General features: G+C 47.9%; 8 protein-coding genes across 8 annotated transcripts; all 8 read left to right on the forward strand.

Moving 5' to 3' along the window:
- Window positions 1-605: 605 nt before the first annotated feature.
- Window positions 606-2,126, forward strand: L228DRAFT_218825 (isochorismatase family protein). Its single transcript, XM_018330195.1, has 3 exons — window positions 606-787; window positions 942-1,035; window positions 1,237-2,126. Exons 2-3 carry the CDS (start codon window positions 958-960, stop codon window positions 1,873-1,875), a joined length of 717 nt encoding a protein of 238 aa, XP_018189972.1. The 5' UTR covers window positions 606-787; window positions 942-957; the 3' UTR covers window positions 1,876-2,126.
- A 3,443-nt stretch (window positions 2,127-5,569) lies between these two features.
- On the forward strand, window positions 5,570-7,060 carry L228DRAFT_96127 (hypothetical protein). The gene has a single exon (XM_018337014.1). It carries the CDS (start codon window positions 5,840-5,842, stop codon window positions 6,869-6,871), a length of 1,032 nt encoding a protein of 343 aa, XP_018189973.1. The 5' UTR covers window positions 5,570-5,839; the 3' UTR covers window positions 6,872-7,060.
- On the forward strand, window positions 7,061-7,803 carry L228DRAFT_96151 (hypothetical protein). The gene is made up of 2 exons (XM_018337015.1): window positions 7,061-7,469; window positions 7,538-7,803. Exons 1-2 carry the CDS (start codon window positions 7,250-7,252, stop codon window positions 7,687-7,689), a joined length of 372 nt encoding a protein of 123 aa, XP_018189974.1. The 5' UTR covers window positions 7,061-7,249; the 3' UTR covers window positions 7,690-7,803.
- Window positions 7,804-9,128: 1,325 nt separating this feature from the next.
- On the forward strand, window positions 9,129-12,898 carry L228DRAFT_208559 (hmg-CoA reductase; the record flags this gene model as incomplete). The annotated part of the gene is made up of 4 exons (XM_018329763.1): window positions 9,129-9,476; window positions 9,538-9,927; window positions 9,996-12,451; window positions 12,523-12,898. The coding sequence occupies 4 exons, from the start codon at window positions 9,129-9,131 to the stop codon at window positions 12,896-12,898; spliced, it is 3,570 nt and encodes a 1,189-aa protein (XP_018189975.1).
- Window positions 12,899-12,902: 4 nt separating this feature from the next.
- On the forward strand, window positions 12,903-13,404 carry L228DRAFT_96167 (hypothetical protein). Its single transcript, XM_018337016.1, has one exon. The coding sequence runs from the start codon at window positions 13,033-13,035 to the stop codon at window positions 13,351-13,353; it is 321 nt and encodes a 106-aa protein (XP_018189976.1). The 5' UTR covers window positions 12,903-13,032; the 3' UTR covers window positions 13,354-13,404.
- A 1,541-nt stretch (window positions 13,405-14,945) lies between these two features.
- L228DRAFT_245352 (hypothetical protein) lies at window positions 14,946-16,570 on the forward strand. The gene has a single exon (XM_018332138.1). The coding sequence runs from the start codon at window positions 14,963-14,965 to the stop codon at window positions 16,445-16,447; it is 1,485 nt and encodes a 494-aa protein (XP_018189977.1). The 5' UTR covers window positions 14,946-14,962; the 3' UTR covers window positions 16,448-16,570.
- Window positions 16,571-17,496: 926 nt separating this feature from the next.
- On the forward strand, window positions 17,497-18,380 carry L228DRAFT_209359 (ribosomal protein S5 domain 2-like protein; the record flags this gene model as incomplete). The annotated part of the gene is made up of 2 exons (XM_018329808.1): window positions 17,497-17,798; window positions 17,903-18,380. 2 exons carry the CDS (start codon window positions 17,497-17,499, stop codon window positions 18,378-18,380), a joined length of 780 nt encoding a protein of 259 aa, XP_018189978.1.
- Window positions 18,381-19,572: 1,192 nt separating this feature from the next.
- On the forward strand, window positions 19,573-21,409 carry L228DRAFT_266764 (CDP photolyase; the record flags this gene model as incomplete). Its single annotated transcript, XM_018334908.1, has 2 exons — window positions 19,573-20,798; window positions 20,860-21,409. 2 exons carry the CDS (start codon window positions 19,573-19,575, stop codon window positions 21,407-21,409), a joined length of 1,776 nt encoding a protein of 591 aa, XP_018189979.1.
- Between the last annotated feature and the right edge of the window lie 158 nt (window positions 21,410-21,567).

Here is a 21,567-nt window from a genome sequence, read left to right on the forward strand (position 1 = left end):
GAAGACATTTTTTTTTATATCTGCTATATCGGAAAATATGAATGCCAATTTCATCCTAATTCATTGAGCATTTAATGCCCATATCCATCGCTTGGCCTAAGTGACAATTGCGATTACCCCAGATTTTTATGCATGATGTCAGAGTCCACCCGCATGGACTGATTCTAAGGGCAAAGAAAGCTTGGCCTCCGCGTTGTGGCTTTTGTACCTTCCACGTTGCTTGGGCTTTCATGTCGTGTGTGTTCTTTCCTGTCTTGGCATCTTGGCATCTTACCGGTCCATGGTATCGGAGGTGGCTTGGTGATCCTGCTGGTGGCCTTTGTCATAAGCGTTGACGAACCTTCCATATAGATTCAGCGACAGAAAAGGTTCTCTCAACTGATTTACTATTTTATAAATATATATATCTATATATATTTGACGGGATCGACTATATACCTACTTCCCTGTACGATAACTGCCGGTGGCAATGGTCTATCTTGAGGTAGTGTGGCAGCCAACCGCTCCAAAAAGCGGTCGCTACGGGTATTAGCGCCGCGATCAAGCGGAGAACAAAGATGCCCTAACGTAGGACAGATAGCGTAACCCCACGGCTCCGCTGATATACTGCACCGCAAGCTATAGCTTATTGCCGCACATTTTCATTGCACGTGTTTTCCATCTACGGAGAGTCTTCGTTCCGGTCGTCTTGGCCTCAGCGTCTGTTCTAATTAAATAGAAACCGGTATCGCTTGTACATTGCTATTCGGCGCAGGCCAGTGTGACCTCCGTTTCCATTGTGATTTTGGTACGTAAAGTTGCTGTGAACTATTTTATTTCTCGATGCATTCAAGGCTTCATTGATACTGCGAGGTTTTGAATGAAAATGGAGCTGTGTCTTTGTCGTCATTTTGTTTTTGACATAACTGAAGCTTGCTTCTGACGAATGTTTTCTGAGATAGTTGTGGAAGATTCAGGATGAGTGCTGGATCAATATCCGAAACGTTCAAGCCGGCGTTGCTCGTGATTGATATGCAAGAAGACTTTTGTCCTCCAGTACGTATTTTCCTGTTTCTTATATTTGGTTTGTGCTTGTAATGCGGCGGCCTCGGACTCTCTTATGAGACGTGTGACTGAGCTTTTATCTAATATCGTTTTGGTGTACTCGACACTGGTATCTTCTTTGTTTTTCGGGCTCGTAAATTTCATGTTATTGTGCTATTTTTCTTGATCATAAAGAGATACTAATATGGCCAGAACGGTTCTCTTGCTGTCACCGGCGGCAGGGACATTGTCCCCGTGATCAACAACCTTCTGCGTCTACCATTCATATTGCGTATCGCAACCAAAGATTTCCACCCGGCCGACCATGTCTCATTTGCTTCGAACCATTCCGCCCCCAACAACGTCCCCTTTTCTTCAGTCGTGACGATTGCCAATCCGTCTAATCCAGACGAGACGGAGACGACGAAATTATGGCCCGTTCACTGCGTCCAGGGCACTCCCGGCGCTGAATTGCTGCCTGAACTAGACGCCTCTCGACTCGACCGCGTCATTGAAAAGGGCACAGACTCCCGCGTCGAAATGTATTCTGCTTTCCGGACGCCTTTTCGCAATCCAGCCATGGCAGGTAGCGGCCTCACTGCCGTGCTCAAGGAAAATGGCATCACGCATGTCTTTGTCGCAGGTTTGGCTGCAGATTACTGCGTATGTTACTCTGCGTTGGATTCCGCTGAAGATGGGTTCACTACGTACCTCCTTGAGGAGGGAACACGAGCTGTCGACCCAAGTCAGGACGGATGGGGTCAACGGCGTCAGGAGCTGGAAAGTAAGGGAGTCAAGATTGTAAGCGTTGATGGGGAAGAGGTGCGGAGGGTAAAGAATTTGCTGGCCTGAGTTTGCAGTATGAGTATTCTTCTGATGATTCATTTGAGTATTGCCTCTCAGCTAAATTGACCGACTTGGACTAAGGTCATTAAAGTAGATCGCATCCACTAGATACTTGGGATGTCTTGAGCGTCGAAGTCACTGATACCCTTATTATCACTATCCCGATTTTCTTGGTCATCAATGACTGCTAATGTTATACAATTATGGTCACTCAGATTCGAAGATACTATATCACTATATTACTCTCTCTTTGCGGTATTACTGCCAATATTCCAGTTTCGTGTCACAAAGTTTCTGTCAATACCAAAGCCAGAAAACTGACCACGAGGCTTTACGGGGGAGTGAATCTGGCTCCACGCAGAGCTTTATCCATTGCCCATTCTATGCGTCATAACAAGGCGACGTATCCCTATTCAATTCACTCTCATCACGAGGCACCCCATTTTACGTCTCCGATATTCGGACCCAGTCACTCCGCTACATGACGTGGCTTCATTCACTTCAAGTTCTTACCAACCCAAGGCATCCTCCCCCACGAACCACTTCATCTCCCCCTTCTTCTTTCCGGTAATTTTGAAGCCTGCAACGACTATATCAACTGCCTCGCTATCCTGCTGTACCCTGTGACCTGTCCGCCACTAGCTCACAGGGCCTCGTCAGTCACTTTCGTAAACTTGCAGCCACATTGCATATATATATTCACTTCACTACATGCAACATTTTCACACCTTCCTTGATTTTGAACCTCAATAACCCACGGGGAAAGCTGACGCGGCCTTTTTCAGTCTGCGTGAGATAATCATGGAAGCCTGGAAACTCGAAAGATATTCACTGCATTTACAAGCTTCAAAATAGTAGTCTCAGACTGTCACTCTCTAGAATCTCGCACGGCCACACTGCATCGCCTGGTATTAAATCGAAAAGATCGAGACATGATACACTAGAAGTCTACGACAATACAAGCCCCGGCGTGTCTAGCGTGTCTCCAGCTACCGTAGATATCCAGTCTCAAGCTTCTTCTAATAGCTACCACGAGACGAGCCCGTCGCCTACGGGATTCATTAAGATAAATACTGACCCCCAAGGGGTCCGAGAACTCCGAGAACTCCGAGAGCCCGAGAACCCGAAAGCCCGAGAATTTGAAATCTCGTCGTATTCGAGCTCGTTCGTAGTCGAATTTTTGGCCTCGTCAATAGCTCAATAGTTCAATAAGATATACATGTATATTGACAATGACTTTCTTCCATCAACAATCAATATGGCTTTTGCGGAACTGGGAGGCAATCGAGTATGTATTTAATAAAAGAAAATCGCAACAATAAATAAAATCCCAGAGAAAAGAAAAACACATTCCCTCTTCCCTGGGAAGACGAAATTAAGGCTCGTATGCCCGGTCCCCGGAAATAAGAAAATACTACAGTGCTGTAAACCAAACTGCCACGTGCGTGCAGGGATAAAGGAGCAGACTAGAGTTTCATCATCAAGACTAGGGGAATTTTCCACGTGGGTGATGGGTGATGTGGGGACAGGCCGTGTTAAATTTAGCACAGCCACGTGGGGTCTAGAACTTCAGTTCTATACCGTTGGTCTATATTCACCATGTGAAAGAGAGATTTCTGTTCATTCACACAATCATGTAGGCAGTCATTGAGGGAAAAACGTGCATGTGCATTCACGGTTTAATGAATTATATCCTGGGCCACCTACGCTGGGACTTGGGAGTAGGACTATGGACTACGAATCAACGAATATAAGTGTAAGAAGTATCTTACGCAGTAGAAAGATCTCTTTCTTTAGGAAGGGGAAGAGAGACTAGGAAAATAGGGGCTATAAGAAAATAATTCACTGACTAAACGCTGAGCAGCAATGGAAAGGATGTATAGATTTAGCAAGGTTGCGCATTGCACTATACAGGTAACATATTGCTCAATATCTGAAATCCGAAAAGACGGTCCTTGGCTGGCAGTTTTATTCAGGATAAAGAGACCCGAGATATCAAGGGAAGAATAGGTTTTCTTTCTTCTGCAAGCCGGCCGTCTCCATATTTTTCAATAAGAAAAAGGAGGAAAAAGCTCACTGCCGCTGGGAATAACAGGACGATGCAATAATGTGACAATGTGACGTGTGACTACTATTGTTACATTCATCGACAGCGCATGATGCACATGCGTGCGGGGATGTTGAGCAGGATTTCTATTGACGATGAGTAAGACAATAGGGCAGAAGGAATGAATATGTAAAGTCCGAAAGCGGAGGAAGCTGCAAGACGCAGAAAACAGGGAACAATACCACCATTCAAGGAATTGAAGAATAAGATACATCGTCACTTCAAATTCGTCAACTCGGCTACAACCTCTTCGATCCTTTCATCTCTTCTTTGCTGCTATTAGCTCTCGGGTGCTCATCTCTTTCGTAGCTTCGAGAGTCCACGGGTTCCGTAATGATTGCTGCTTTTGCCTTTGCATTTTCTTTTTGCCTTTAACTTGGTTTTCTTCTCTATCTTCCAATCTTCAGCGCTTTTCCTTTTCGTCGTCTGGTATACCTGGACTTCAGAGCGAGTCCGGGACCCAATTCATCCCAGCCTAGGGACATCGTTGGCTTAGAAAATCGCTTCAACGTTTCTTGCTTTGCTTCACTTTGCCTATTTTGCTTGCTCTTCCGTGTTTATCGACATTACCTCGCTCGGGATATCTATTTTTGCAATACACGTTAGCTCTTGTGAAGAGTGGAGGTGAGTAGACAGCTTCACTATCATTGACCCCTGGAGCAGATCATGACAGACAGTGACGCAGGAAATTGAATTTTTTCTGTGCTTCAATAAGAGCAAGAATTGAATCATACTCGGTGAGTTCCAATCCTTTTATTTCTTGGAACAAAACTATCCCCCAGCAGCTGGTTTGGCCGCTTTCTTTCATCCCATTCTTGGCATCACATACGAACCGGGAAAGACCGTTTCTGATCAAGCGTTGTCCATGATGGCCCTTTGCCCGAGGGATCTGCTTTTCCCGTCCCTCGACAGTGAGCTGTGGCTCGCTGCGTTTGGGGAATACGCCGAAGAATGTCCGAGATTGAATGAATCTGACTATCTAACCCCTCAAATAGAAGATATGGATTCCATAATGGACACCTCCGAAGATGGTGGCACGGCTACTGCCTGCTTTTTGAAGCATATGCCGGTGGAGATTTTTTTTAAGATTGCATCTGAACTACCCGCAGTCAGCGTAGTAGACCTCGCCAATACTTGCAAGACGTTCAAAGAATATCTCTCGTTCAGACACGGGAATAGGGTTTGGTATGATGTGCTCCCAGCGCGGCTTTTCACTGCCGAGGAATGCTTCCAGGATGAGGCCGAACTTGAAATGGCTAGGTGGACGCGATATTATGCCATCCATGAGAACTCAATCAACAACCAAGATTCTTATTCTCTGTAAGTCTTTGGTGATTCCAGCTCATGCATAGATCACGTCCTTTGCTAAACCCTCAATTCGCAGTGAAAAAATGACCATGCACGCGAATTGGGAACTGGGAGACATAACCGAACCATCTTCCCCTACTGCTCGGGAAATTTTCAAGCACACTCTTTTAATGCAGTCTGCTTCAAGCCGGGTTGGACTTGCGGCGCAAATTTCCAGTTTCGGATTTCAATTTGATCGACCAACGAACCGTCTGCTAGGTGGCCCGTACGATCCGTTTTTCAATTACCAACGTGAAATCATTGGACATTTGAATATGCGATCCCGATGTTTCATCTGCTTTACCCACAAGGATGCGAGAGCGAAGGCGGTAAAGGATTGGCGCTGGGGCATGCTCTGGTGTACCGAATGTTTGAAGCAATACACGATAAGTAAGTTGACCCAAAGGAGAGTAAAGCCCCCGTTCGCACCGAAAATAAGGCTGACTCTGCTTCGACACTGAAGCACTTGCCGCCCTCCGGTCCATAGTAGGAGAGCTTCCGCTATTGCTTAGCCTAATGAATAAGCCGTATTACCGAAACAACTCGACGCGGCCGAACGCGATATTCTTTCGTCCAGAAATCGACTGCATTCTCAAGGGCATGACAGGGTATGACGCCACTACCAACATTCTTCTCGAAAAGAAGGAGCAGTTTTTCTTGACCAATATGCGGCTAGAACACTCTGAACTTGAGAGTCGTCGTCGCCTGGTTCGCCTCGAGATTGTTTATGTGGCCGAGAGATTGTGGGAAGGGGACGACCCGTATCCTGAGGTCCGACCGGATCCGGTGACGGGAGAAATGGTCCTCTATCGTGACCCCAAAGTACCCCAACCTGGTGTTTTTCGAATTTATCGCGAACGCTTCGCACCGACTGATAAGCTCAGGCATTTCCTATTCCCATGCTCCGCATTAGCGCACGAGCCTTCAAAGCTGCCCTATTCCGCCGCACGTGGTTGGCTGTTCGACCCAACCCTGAGGCTCCGCAGCACTGAGGACTTTGCGAAGCTAGGAAAGCATTGGTACATAAACACCGCATTGTTCATGTTGAACAGACTGATCGATTTTCGCCATGAATGTTATTACATGAAAGGACGTGGCGGTTTCGTGACCGGCTGGGTCGAGGCTGCCAAAGATTGGCACCTAAAACGTCTCGAAAACGAACTAGTTTCTGGTGCGACATTCAGACTTGAGAAGTTGAGCAATGGTCAGAGGGAACACAAACTTCACTATAACCTTTTCAAAGTTATGGACAGGCTCGGCCTTGAACCCAACGACCAGTGCAGAGTCCCCGCCGTGCCTCGACGGCCTGAGTTTTCAGATAATCTCAGTGATGAGGATTTCCTCCAGCTCGATGAAGCAGCCCTTGTGGCACAAGGCAAGCGGGCACTACAGATCAAACAGTTTGAAAAGGTTATCAGGTACAGCTGTACTCGATGTCCTGAAACTGGCGGATTGTATTATCCAATCGGCTTCGAAGGCCTGATCGAGCACATGAGAATCGGCCATGCCACACTCTTCTGGGAGGGCTGCTTCCATTCTGTTGGTTAAATGCCTGAACCTGCGGCAAATATCCTCTTTTGGCCGCCACCAACGGAAGAAGGACTCTGATTCCTTGTTTATTCCCAACCTGTCAGTTGCTGTCAACACCATCGTTGTCCTTTCGCCGGAATTGGACAACTAGAATCGTCTCAAGTTCAGGCAGATGAACCTATTTGCGAAGATTAGTCAGATGCAATGCGAACAGATGAGCCGATTGCTTCATAAGGGTGATAGGTAAGACGTGGACGATCTATCTCCTGTCATCAGAAGTGTTTCAAAATCTCAGTTGTTCGCATATTTTATGTTGCTCATATTTGCTTTTTTTCTTTTGTGTGTGCTCACTCTCAAAGCTTAAAATTTTCAGCTCTGAGATCTACCGCGATCAAGATGGTTGTTGACGCACTCAATACGATCTTCGGTATCTCGGCTTCAAGACTCCTTTCTTGCTCTGATATCAGTTTTCACTCATCTAGCTTCCTTTGCTCAAAAGTCTTTTGTGCCCCTTGCAATTCGGCGAATGCTGGAGCAAACCAGGCTGAGTTTCATTTCTTTTTTTGCTTCAAGATGGATTTTGGGAAAAGCTGTCGCAGTCTTCAGTTTCCGCTTTCTTTGTTTTGTCAGTCTCCGAGCGCTCAGGAACATCACGCTATTAACTTTTTATTATTCATTTCTTTCCTTTTGTGATTGTTTTATCTTCGTTTCCAATCTTTGTTCACCTCTTCGTGTTCTTCATGTTCTTTGTTGGAATGGCACGTGGCCATGTAGTCTGCAAGAAAAGACGCCATCATTATGGAATTGATCCATTATGCAGATTAGCTTCAAATTAAATTGATTATCGTTCTTTCTACCATGAAAATGGTTCCCAGGACAATCATAAAGCAACGCCCTTGGAGGGCACGAGAGAATCCCGTACAATAGTCACGACCAAAGGACGCGTTGTTTGGAATTGAAAGTGTTGCTCAGCGAGTCGGCCAGCGGACACCAATAATCATCTTTGACCAATGATCTTTGGTACCGCGAATAAGCGCACCTTTCAGCATGAGAGATCAGGGAAATGAGATTGATTACGTAAGAATGAAACGAGATTGGCTGTTGCTGTTGATTTGGCAGCCGAGATTATTTCGGGTGCCTGAGGACATATTACTCAATACGGCCTAGCTTTCCATTCGGACACTCCACGCTGGAAGAAAGGAAAATGGTGAGACTCTCTCACTACTCAATTAGTGACATGGTTTACTGCGGGAAAAAGTATGCAAGCGTATGTATTTTGTATCGGCTCCTGTAACAAGCACCTCCTCATCCTTTGTCATACTATCGTGGATCATTATGAATTACGTATAAAAGTAGATTTATCCTTCTCTTTGCCTAATTGATCAGGGAAGACTACGATGAACATTTGATTCCTTGATAAAGTCTTTTCAGTTGACTCGCAATGGTCCTCAATCTCCAACTGCCAGCAGCCCATGCACGCTAGCAAGGCACTACCTGGGCACTAAAACCTCCACCCTGGGCCCTCTCCTTGCCATGCCGGCTGCTAATTGGTAAAGAAGGAAATTTCATGGTCTGCGCTGCTGGTGTTACTGCTCCTCTTACGACGACTACCACTGCTACAATACGGGTACCTCACAGAGTACTCCAACAGCACTACCTCCACACTTCTCTTACCTGCTTCTCATATTTTGAAATTATTATTTTATTATTATGCTGGTCTTTTGGCCCTAAACTTTGATCCCACGTTTGGCTCTTTCCCGCTCAGTCAAACATTGTCGGGTCCCGGTACTTTGTACGATAACTGTGAATCCACCTCAAATCAACGGTTCGTACTTGGGTACCACCACCTTCAGCTCGGGGTTCTACGCCAATCGTCTTCTCTTGACCGCCTCCTTTGACCTGATTGATTCGGTGGGTAAGCAAATTCCCTCCCATTGTCGCGCTTTTGGTCCGCACATTTGAACGTGTTTCGGCGCATTTTACCTTGTCGCGGCCGGCTGCCTTGGACCCTTTCTTCAAACGTCAGAACTTCTTTAGTTATCACCATCATCAGATCTCATCCTATGCCGCTTACATGCTAAACCACGCTTTCCAGCCGCATCCCGTTACAGGTTGATCTCGCACTTCTTGTGCCCAAATGTCTATCTAATTTATGCCTGATCGCCCGACACCTCTCGATTCACCCAACGAAAGCATACTCGCCATCCGGATATATGCCGATCGAGTGAAATGAAATAGACTGTGCTCAAGAGACTCTCCTCCAGCCTCATCCGAAATGATTGGAGCATCACTTCTGCCTGCCCGCTTCCGCAAGACGGATTCGGGCAAATCCACACCCCCAAGCTGGTTCAATCGAAAAGTCACCTCCATTGTCGAATCGCTCTCTGGAAGAGCATGTACGCACCCGATTCATACCATTGTCTTCGTCGCCTTGTTGGCGAGCACCACCTACATTGGACTTTTGGAAGGAAGTTTATTTGATCACATCCCTTCGTCGAACCACCTACCTAGGAGAGCTGATTTGCCCTCCCTCCTCGAAGGCAGTCGTGTGGTGAGAGCAGGCGAAGATACCGCTTGGAAATGGCAGATTGAAGACCAGGGCTTTGGAACAACTGACAATGAAGTATGTCGTTATGAATCACCTTCATCATGGGTACTCAACTCAACGCTGACAATTTGTTCAGACTATGCGCCATCTGGCCGTGTCGACACTCGTCTTCCCAGGCTCCTTGTCTGCAAGATCCGCACAGACCGCGCCGCTCGCGCATGAAGTCCATCTTCCCAATAACTCCTCCGCCAAACTCTTACCGACTACGCTGAATCCACTATCGCCTTTGTCACAAGATTCAACATTGGCCTTTTTCATGCCTTACGATGAAGCGTCGGCTTTCTTGAGTGCTGTCCAGGAGATTCCTGACCCCGCGAGTGGTCTGTCGGAGACTAGGGAACAAGACCCGGCCACAGAAGAGAAGAGATGGATTATGAGGGCGGCTAGAGGCGACGCAAACGCTCCCCAATGGACACTTCGTCGAAGGGTGTCGAACGCTTGGAATGAATTTGTTGATCTTCTCAAGGTAAAGAAGCAGCCTCTTCTCCTCGCACGCAAACAATGGCACAAGCTAATTCAACCTCCACTTTCTAGAACGCGGATTCTCTCGACATTTTTATTGTAACCTTGGGTTACATACTGATGCACCTGACTTTTGTGTCACTCTTCTTGTCCATGCGAAGAATGGGCTCCAACTTCTGGCTAGCCGCCACTGTCCTTTGTTCCTCCGTCTTCGCGTTCCTTTTTGGATTGACCGTGACCACTAAGCTTGGTGTCCCCATGAATATGGTTCTCCTTTCCGAAGGTCTACCGTTCCTCGTCATTACAATCGGCTTCGAGAAGCCTATTCTTCTGACAAAGGCCGTCCTTTCTGCTTCCCTTAATGCTAGGCGCCACGCGCCTCAGTCGGACAATGCTTCACGCAGTCAGGGCGATTACTCGCCCAACTCGATCCTCTACGCAGTCCAAATTGCCGTCAAAGACAAGGGTTTTGAAATCGTCCGGGATTACTTCGTCGAGATTGTCATCTTGATTGGCGGTGCCGTTTCGGGAGTCCAGGGTGGTCTGCGTCAATTCTGCTTCCTTGCCGCATGGATCCTAGCTTTCGACTGTCTTCTGCTCTTTACCTTCTACACTGCCATTCTCTGCATCAAGCTTGAGATCAATCGTATCAAGCGCCATGTGGCTCTGCGAAAGGCGCTAGAGGATGACGGGGTCAGTCGAAAAGTTGCCGAGAATGTCGCCTCCAGCAACGACTGGCCTAGATTCAAGAGCGGCACCGACGAGGACCGGCCGTCTTCCACATTCGAAGGTTTCTCAATTTTCGGACGCAAAGTGAAAGACAGCAGCGTGCCAACCTTCAAGGTCCTTATGGTTTCTGGATTCGTCTTGATTAACATACTTAACCTCTGTACGATACCCTTCCGCGCAACCCATCAAAATGGGTCGCCACCGACGGTTTCTGGCCTTTCCAGTGTGGTTATCCCTCCCCCAATGGATCCATTCAAGGTTGCCGGCAATGGATTACACGCCCTTCTCAAAGCTGCCAAGGTTCAGAAGATTACTACTGTTGTCACCGTTCTCCCCCCCATAAAGTATGCCCTCGAATATCCCTCTGTTCATTATGCGCCATCAGAGGGACCTAGTGCCTCGATTTTGGAAATTGAGTATGCCGACCAGTTCCTCGACTCTGTCGGCGGCAGAATTATGAGCAGCGTTCTGAAGAGCCTCGAGAGTCCTCTCCTTAGCAAATGGATTATCCTGGCCCTGGCCATGAGCCTTTTCATGAACGGTTACCTCTTTAACGCTGCTCGATGGAGCTTCAAAGATCTTTCCGACACCAGTGGCGTCGATGGCACGACTAGACGCCCAGCCGCTCGGCAATTGCCTCTTGCACCTGTCGATACTTCGGACAAGGCTGCAATCGACCATCACACGAACGGCAAAGCTATATCGTCGACGGAAACAATCGTCGGTGAGCAGGCTAGTGAGGCCCAGCCTTCAGGGGATGCCCGAACGTTTGAAGAATGCGATCAGATGGTCAAGGACAAGAAAGCGATGCTACTGACCGACGCAGAGTTGGTGGAGTTGTCACTCAAAGGGAAAATTCCGGGCTATGCCCTGGAGAAAACTCTGGGCGACAAGACTCGTGCTGTCAAGGTCCGTAGAATGGTTGTCTCACGCACACCGTCTACAATGGAGACCACTGCTCTCCTTGCCCAGTCCCTTCTACCCTATGAGAACTACAACTATGATCTCGTTCACGGAGCATGTTGCGAAAACGTCATTGGCTATATGCCTTTGCCTGTTGGCATTGCTGGCCCAGTATTCATTGATGGCCGGAGTTACTTCCTTCCGATGGCAACTACTGAGGGTGTTTTGGTAGCTAGTACTAGCCGTGGCTGCAAAGCTATCAATGCAGGCGGCGGAGCATTTACCGTCCTCACTGGAGATGGCATGACACGTGGTCCCTGCATAGGATTTCCGACGGTGTCGCGCGCTGGAGAAGCAAAGCTCTGGATCGACTCGGAGGAGGGCCAAAATGTCATGAGAAAGGCTTTCAATTCTACTAGTCGTTTTGCGCGTCTTCAGTCGATGAAGACTGCTCTCGCAGGAACTTATCTCTATATCCGTTTCAAGACTACGACAGGAGATGCTATGGGTATGAATATGATCTCAAAGGGTGTCGAAAATGCTTTGGCAGTTATGTCCAAGGAAAGCGGATTTGACGATATGTCAATCATATCAGTTTCTGGTAATTTCTGTATCGACAAGAAGCCGGCCGCTATCAACTGGGTTGATGGCAGAGGCAAGAGCGTCGTTGCTGAAGCCATCATCCCCGGCGATGTGGTCAAAAGCGTTCTCAAGAGTGACGTCGACGCTCTGGTCGAGCTGAATATCAGCAAAAACCTGATTGGAAGTGCTATGGCAGGTAGCATTGGTGGGTTCAACGCGCACGCAGCGAACATTGTCACTGCTATCTTCCTCGCTACTGGCCAAGACCCAGCTCAAAACGTTGAGAGTAGTAATTGTATTACTGTCATGAAGAAGTGAGCTTGAACCCATTTTCCCCATTTTCCTCCCTTGACCTTTGTCAACACAAGCTAACGCTCTACTCTAGCCTCAATGGAAATCTTCAAATAAGCGTTTCGATGCCCTCGATTGAGGTCGGTACCATCGGTGGTGGAACTGTTCTTGAGCCCCAAAGCGCTATGCTTGACCTTCTTGGCGTCCGGGGCTCGCATCCCATCAACCCGGGCGACAATGCCCGGCAACTTGCTCGGATTGTGGCTGCTGGTGTACTCGCCGGCGAGCTCAGCTTGTGCAGCGCTCTCGCTGCTGGCCATCTTGTGAAAAGTCACATGGCGCATAACCGAAGTGCGGCTCCTTCGCGGGCTGCGACGCCAGTCAGCGCTGCAATCAGGGAAATGCCTGGCGGCATTGGCCGCTCTGCTGCCTTGGCTCTCACGGCTGCTCGGAAACCAGAAGGAAGATAACAGGTTAATTATTTTATTCCACTGTTATTCTCCGTTCTCTTTCCAGCCTTTTTCAATTACCACTGTCTAAAGAGGAGTTGCGGGTAAAGAGGACTTTAGCTTCACAGCTTTGTGGCTCCAATGAGCTTTCCCCAATGAGCACATATGTTCGCACTGCCAATGTGGCCGTGTGCTTGATTTATATCTTGCATATTTTAATTGTCTTTTCACTTTGTAATATATGCGCATATGGCCCTGGCAGCTCATCTGAGTTTGTCATTGTCGGTGTTTCAAAAGAAAACAAAAGCTCACTGGCATTGGGGAAGGGTAACCTTGTCTTCTATTTCATATACTTTTACTTCACTGCACATATTTATTGCATGTCCAATGTTTCTCATGTTCGTCTCTGTTCCGACAACACAGTCATTTATGGAGAATTTTGCAGTCGAATATTTAATCATGTAGCGGGGAGCTGATCAGTTCACAAGAAATGTGAAGGTAATGAAAGGAAACTTATTCATATCTTCGATTGTCCTGGTCTTGACGCTTGACACTTTTTATGCTAGAGCCTTAAAATTGGGCCGGGATTCAAGGGCAATACCTTGGCATATAAATACATGCAATAAGTGCAATTGATGCATTGTCCTTCATCTATTCAACCTGTAGACGCCAGGGGTATGAGGTGGAGAGTGAAACGCGACCACTCTGCTTGCTTGATGAGATGGACCAATCAGCAAGCGAGGAACGTTGAGCGCGTAGTTGAGACTTCAAGCCTCGAGAGCCCTAATATGTTAGACATCACCGCTGTCAGTCCTCGCCGACGGTCTGGATTTAAGAAATTAAGCTGCAGGTCCTGGCGCTACTTGCAACAGTAATATTGACTGTTGCACAGAGAGCGCATGTGCGACGATGATGTTCCGACTATTGACGTGACCAGACGTTTCTTCAGCCAACTTCTGTACAAAGCGAACTAGCCAACCTTATGGTTGCTTCACATGCATGCAGGAATCGATGTCGTCCTGTTTCCTCCGGGAAAGTACTAGAAGGCAGAGTAACAGGTTGATCTGCAAGCAAGTTTTACGTATTCTATTCTCAGACGGCTTGTGATGAGGCTTCGCTTCGTTTGTAAGGGGTGATTTTCCAGTTACCAGCTCTTGGAATGAGTTGATATATTTTCAAGGTATTATGAATACTTTCGACTCGAGACGCTGACGCCTCCGTGTGGGTCTACCGTTTTGCTTCAGTTTATCGGTGTCACGACAAGAGCAGCAACAATTTAAGTATTGCAATCTGGGCGGCTGTTATTCATGGGCATTGTTTGACACTCGCGCCATGGGACGTTTGACGCCATGCTTGAAGCTTGGGCGCTGTATCATGCGACAGAGGGGAGAATCACAGCATCTCAGGAACTGACCCTCACTTGCGCTTTATTGGTCAGAGGGTGGGCTGTTCTCCTCGATAACATTGCGTACTGTCTCGGATCATCTGGATGAACAAGGTCTGCTGTCTCGAAAGCATTCACTTTTGCCGCGTACCACCATATTCGAAAGGTGATATAGAATATGCCATTCCCTAACCGGCAAAAGTCGTTTCTGTCTCGTTCAAGTCAGGCCTGACTGTCGCCATACTAGACAATTGACCTGTTCATTGTTTTGGGCCCTTGTGCACTAACCCCACTAACTGCATTCATTTTGGGCAGACAATGGCCGGACATATAGGAAGTTGTTCCCACTCTTTTCAATGCCATTGTTCAATAACAACCTCCTGTTATTGACTGTCTTTTCATTTTAGTCATCTTGACTGTTTACTTTTTGTTCAATATCATTTCCCTTCACTACGCTGAGCGTATCGAGGAAAGCGAGAATAGATTTATACCATAAAGTTCCTGCCATCGCTGGCTTCTCTTGCATTTTCCCCCTCTTCATATCCAAATCCATTTCGTTAAAAGCTATCAGTCAGTTACCCACCGTTTTTTTTCACGTCGTCCCTCGCAGGTTCGAGAGACAGAAATTTTCGATTTATTTCGCCTCCTCTATATTGACTCTGCTTGTTTATTCCTTTCCTCTCTACGTTCTCGCAGCAGTCATGCATTTCTTCTCGCAACAAAATAGAATTCGAGCAGCCGTGGCTGCGGCAACCCTGGCCGCTTTTGCACGTCATGCCAGTGCTCATTCTTGGGTGGATCAACTGCGAGTTATCTCCTCCAATGGGAGTTTCACAGGTGATCCAGGTTACATGCGTGGATACGGTCCACGTAACGGCGATGGTCCTTTTGTCAATCTCTTGCCCCCAGATGGCCGAAGCCCGGTAAACGGCGAGTGGCTCCTCCCTGATGATCTCATGTGCAAGAGCACACAGCAACCCTACGACCAGACCGATGGATATCCGAGGCTCAATGCTACTGCCGAAGACTGGATTGCCCTCCGGTATCAGGAGAATGGGCACGTTACTCTGCCTTGGAATCAGCCTGGCAAGCCGGTAAATCGCGGAACCGTCTATGTCTACGGTACAACGGACCCTCAGCCTGACGACAAATTCCTTTCGATCCACGGCCAATGGACCGCGGATGGAAACGGGGGTGACAAGCGTGGTCGATTGCTTGCCATGCAGAATTTTGATGATGGCCAGTGCTATCAGGTGAATAGTGGAGGTATCTCTCAGCAACGCCAGAAGCAGTTCCCGCACACCACTGCTGCGGCTGGCGCCGACGTTTGGTGCCAAAACAACCTCCAAATTCCCGCCGATGTTCCCGAGGGCGAGCATGCTTATACCCTATACTGGGTGTGGGACTGGCCCTGGCTAAATCTGAATAAGTCCGAGATCTATACCAGCTGCATGGACCTTGATATCCTATCAGCCAACGTGCAGAAGTCTGTCAACGAGCTCGAGATTCAAGTGCAAGATGTTGATAACGGGGCCATCTCCTACCTCGCCACCTCCACCTCCATCCCAAACTCACAGTCAAGTATCCCCGCCTATACTGTCAGCACTTCGATCATGACGCCGCTGGTCGTGCCGTGGTATGGCAACAAGAATTCTAACGGGGTAGTCTCTGCGGCTCCTACCACTCAGAGCAGCAGTTCTGCGGAAAGCTCCACCCAAGCTGTGGAAAGCTCTTCCCAAGCTGCGCCGTCTTCGACTTCTGCTATGACAACCCAAGCTTTCATTTCAACTCCATCGTCGACTTCAATTGCCCTGCAGCATGCGGCCGAGACGTCTCAGACCTCGCCAAGCTTCGTGACCGTAACGAAGTATGCGACCTTCACGTCGTTGCCATCACCATCAGTTTCGGTTTCAATCTCCGTCTCTACGTCTGTCTCCGTGTCCACCGTTACTGTCACCGAGACTATCTCTCCAATCCCAACTACCTCTCCCTCAATTATGATTTCCCCCAACCTTGCTACGACCCCAGTCAAAACTACTACTGCGGCTATTCAAGGAGCAGACAGCAAGCCCTCAGCCTCGACCACGATTCAAGGAGCAGTTGGAAAGCGTAACCCAGGTGCGACTCCTAAAGCGGCACCACGAATGAGATTCCTAGTCAAGCCCATTGAAGGGTTCTGGGGCTAGCCGAATGCGTTCGTCTTTGCTCACACTGGATTCTTATATTTGACAATTTATATTCAAAGTCGACGACATTGTGGGCGGCTGATCTGCATTGTATATCTTAGTCTGAATGTTAATCTTCGGTCTCAAATTCATGGGAAATACATATGAGATGTGACAATCTATTCTCTGCAAATAGCTTTGACAGTCAGCTTGGTATACTCTTTGCAGGTGTAGATAACTTCAACATATACAAATATTCGAATGATACTATCCCTGACGGGTTGATTTGTAACTACTTCAAGTATTTGAGACCGCATATCCGTAGTTTTATTATTTGCTGCCTATTGCTTGTCTTTCCGATTCCACCAAATAAGGGGGTCGGTGTGGAATGTTGAATGCGACGACTTTCCCAAATTAGTACTTCCAAAAAGTGCACTTGTTGTTCACTTAGTGTTTACACCTGTGCCATTTCTTTTATAAACGTTTCTACATTGAGAAGACATGTCATTATTTACCAATGAGGCCATTCGTTTCTTTGTTCTCATGATTAGAAACAATGAAAGCTTGGGCAATTAGACGGGTTCGATTAATGACTCAAGAGGGGTTAAAAATGGGTACGAATGAAGATACTTGTCAATTTCCGTATCTAAGACTTCAAACTCTTCAGAAAAGCAGCGCAGTTGTGCTGTTGATATTCGGTATTCGTCGGCAGTATATCCTCATCATGCTGTGGTAAACTGCGGTGAGATTTCCCGCGATATGGTTGGCTGACAGAATTCCGCGTAAACTTCGGGATAACCCGCAAACGCCGCGAACTTTTGGAACTTTCGGGACTTTTGAGAAGGCATGACAACGGCCATAAGCATACCTTAGCTACCTTACGTTGCGCACTGTGACTACCAATTGCGCGTCTGAAACCCTTCGCTCCAGGCCTGTCCCTGTTTCGAAAATTCCAGCTGGCACGCTGGGATCTCGGATTCATTCAGGTGATCAAGACTTACCTGCCAAATTTCCACCTTTTCCGCAACTCCACGCTGCTCTACTCCCTCGCCAGCAGCAGTACATAAAACATGCCACTCGACACAAGCACATACGGCCTCGCGCTGCTTCGCCTCGATGGACGACGATGGAATGAGCTCCGCCGCATTGAAGCGCAAATTTCCACTCAGGCCGCTGCCGACGGGAGCAGCTATCTTGAGATGGGCAATACAAAGGTCATTTGCACAGTCGCCGGACCGACAGAAGGTCGGCGAGGCGCTGGCGCAGGCGGTGGCTCAAGTGTAACAACAGCCAGCGGTACGGAAGTGAAGGTTGAGATATCAGTTGCGGGATTTAGTGGTGTGGACAGGAAGAAGCGGGCACGGGGAGATAAGTACGTCTGCCTTTCTTTCTCTCACCTGCCCACGCGAAATAGTGGGCAGGCCTGTGTATTTTGTAATTCTAAATAACGAAAGGCTAACGGGCTTTGATTGCCAGACGTACGGCCGAAATGCAAACCACCATTGCTAATGCATTTGCATCGACACTTTTCACCCATCTCTATCCTCACAGCTCAATCATTATCACTCTGCAGATCCTCTCGCAAGACGGCGCACTGCTCGCGGCGTGCATCAACGCATCTACGCTCGCCCTGATCGATGCGGGAATTCCAATGGCCGACTATACCGTTGCTTGTACAGCTGGGTCGACAAGCTCGTATGCAGCCAACGACGAGTCTGCTGATCCTTTACTCGACTTGAACGGTGTGGAGGAGCAAGAATTGCCTTTCTTGACAGTCGGTACGCTAGGTACGACCGAGAAAGTCAGCGTGCTCGTGATGGAGACCAGATGCCAGGCCTCTAGATTGGAGAGTATGTTGGCCGTCGGAGTAGATGGGTGCAAGCAGGTCAGGGAGATCCTGGATGCGGTAGTGCGCAGTAGAGGCAAGAAAATGTTAGAGGACAAGATTGCATAGCTACAAGCGAGAAGATCTAGTTCAGCTATGATTGCTCAGCAACGATCTGGGATACTGCTGAGGAGCTCGGCCTCCTGAATGCATCGCTAGGTCGTCCACGAGCGGCCGGAATTGCTCTCAAGGTCTCAGAAAGGCTGCTCATGTTTTGAAAAGTAAAGCCCGCAATCTCCATTTGGCTTTTCTTTCACCGGGCGTATGGCGGGGTCTTCAACCGGCCGGGAAGAGGCAAGGGTTTCTTCGACGGCTTCCAAAAAAAATCTGGAAGCCAAGGGAAATGGTCAAAGGCCATTTTACGCCCGGGCTTAGCTGTCGATTAATTATTTACGAAATGACAGCTTTGTCACTTCATGCCATCACTTGCTCTATCCTGGTCTTTGAGAGGCCCCATAATTATATTGTGGAACATCAGAATCGGAGTTAATGGGATGACATAAAGGGCGCGGCGAGCTCGGGAGGTTTTAGCATTTCCATGGGCATAAAATGTTGATCTTATCTTATTATTAATATATGTTCATGAATCAATTGACGGTTAAATTTCACAGTAACTGTTTTTATTCCCAAGGATAACTTGAGGGGACAACTGCTTTCTAAATGTAGGAGTACGACGATCATGTTGATGATCAGATAAGACAAAGAAGAGTGATCTTCGCTAATCTGGCGCCAAGTCGCATTCCCTCGGTCTTCGATCTTCCCGCTCTCTAAGACGTCATGATTCGATACCTTAGCGTAGCTGGGGATCGAAATCTATGTGGGAGATGATCGACTGCATGCATCATTTCGTTAATGCAGCTGCTTAGAGCCCCTTGATTAATCGTAGCGCGTATTAGTTTCAAAAATCCTGCCCTGATGTAACTGCAGCATGAGCTCTCATCCCACTTCCATCAAGAATTGGAAAATCCGAAGTGCCTTCTTTGTTTTCAATACTCTCTTCAGTAACCTGCTCTGAAATAGTTGCTCGTGCAAGCAGTGTATGTTCAATATACGAGGCACTATCGCCCTACAGCATTCCACCGCTCAGTTGGTGCGCAAGGGTTCCGCAGGAATCTGTCGACATTTGATCCCCGCTTGGAAGCAGTCCAGAATCCTGTCACTCGACTTTCTACGATCACGTCCCAATTGCCAAACCTCGTTCCAAAATAGTACCTATATCCTCTCTCAGTACTTGCATACAAGCCAAGTAACTTTGAAGAAAATGCCTCCTTCTCGCACGTCCAACCGCAAGCGCCAGGCTGGCTCCAAGTCTGCCTCGCCCGAACCGCCATCGAAGAGACGCGCCAATGGCAATTCCTCTCCAAAGAAAGGGTCGACACAGGATGATGATGACAACAACGGTTATGTCCTAAGAGAGTTTTATCCCCCAGAGATGAGTAACAAACGATGCCTGGAATACGCGCATGACGAGATTACAAGACCTATCGAGGAGCTCCAAACCGCGATTGAAGAAACAGCAGAGGCTCGCAAAAACATTAAAGTTAAAAACTCCGTTGTACATTGGTTCAAACGAGATCTCCGCACGCAAGACAATAAATCATTGGCTTTGGCAAGTGAGAAGGCGAAGGATGCTGGTGTACCGTTGATCGCGCTGTTTATTGTCAGTCCACAAGATTATCAGGCCCATCTGACCAGCTCGCCTCGCGTCGATTTTGAGCTGCGGACGCTACAGATTCTTAAGAAAGATCTGGCGCAGCTGGATATCCCACTATACGTGGAGACGGTGGAGAAGAGAAAGAAAGTTCCGTCCCGAGTTGTTGAGCTCTGCAACGAGTGGGGCGCCAGTCATGTTTTCTGCAATATCGAATATGAAGTAGACGAGTTACGGCGTGAAGCGAAATTAACACGACTCTGCGCTGAGAAAGGCATTGAATTTTCAGCTGTCCATGATACTTGTGTTGTCCCGCCAGGTGAGCTGGCAAGCCAGCAGGGCAAACAGTACGCTGTTTATAGTCCATGGTTCCGAGCATGGATTGCGCATCTGCATAGCAATCCTGATCTTCTGGAAAAATACGATTCGCCAGGAAAGAATTCAAAAGACTCAAGAGAAAAATTCAAGAATCTGTTTGATAGTTCTATCCCAGATGCGCCGGCTAACAAGATGTTGAACGACGAAGAGAAGAAGCGATTCCACAGTCTTTGGCCGGCCGGCGAGCATGAAGCTCACGACCGACTGGATAAGTTCTTGAATCAGAAGATTGGACACTACACAGAGACAAGGAACTATCCTGCGGCAAACAGTACTGCTTTGCTCAGCGTGCATTTCTCATCTGGAACACTCAGCGCACGGACGGCAGTCCGGCAGGCGCGCGACGCAAACACGACGAAGAAGCTGGACGGAGGGAACTCGGGCATCACTGGGTGGATCAGCGAGGTTGCCTGGAGAGATTTTTACAAGCATGTTCTTGTTCATTGGCCATATATCTGGTAAGACCTCTCTCCAGCAAAAGTGCTTTATAGATGCCAGCGATGCACTGACAAATCGTAGCATGAATAAACCATTCAAACCAGAATATGCAAACATTGAATGGTCCTATTCCGAAGATAATTTTCAGAAGTGGTGCCAAGGTCAAACAGGGTACCCAATCGTTGACGCGGCCATGCACCAACTCAATCACATGGGCTACATGCATAACCGGTGCCGCATGATCGTGGCTTCTTTTCTGTCAAAGCACTTACTCATCGATTGGCGCAAAGGCGAGCGCTACTTTATGGAACACTTGATCGATGGCGATTTTGCCAGCAATAATGGTGGTTGGGGTTTCTCCTCGTCCACCGGTGTCGACCCTCAGCCATATTTTAGAATTTTTAATCCGTTGATGCAGAGTGAGCGATTTGACCCTGAAGGAGAGTATATTCGCAAGTGGCTACCTGAGCTCAAGGACGTGGAAGGAAAAGCGATTCACGCGCCTTATGAGAGAGGAGCCGAGAAAATCGCCGCGAAGAACAATTACCCTAAACCGATGATAGAGCACAAATTTGGCAGAGACCGCGCGCTGTCAAAGTACAAGGAAGGACTAGGAAGGGACACAGCATGAACGTTGACGTTCAGGCACACATTCTTCTATGCCTCGCTAGTTACTTTCACTATACAGTACCATACCTACGTATGTGCCAAGGTTTTCCGAAGAGTCTTTGGAATCCACGCGTCCTGGGCTTGCAGTTTCAGGTTGGTGGCGTTTGGATGGTGTACAAC

Source organism: Xylona heveae (genome assembly GCF_001619985.1).
Source record: "Xylona heveae TC161 unplaced genomic scaffold L228scaffold_3, whole genome shotgun sequence".
Classification (NCBI taxonomy): domain Eukaryota; kingdom Fungi; phylum Ascomycota; class Xylonomycetes; order Xylonales; family Xylonaceae; genus Xylona; species Xylona heveae.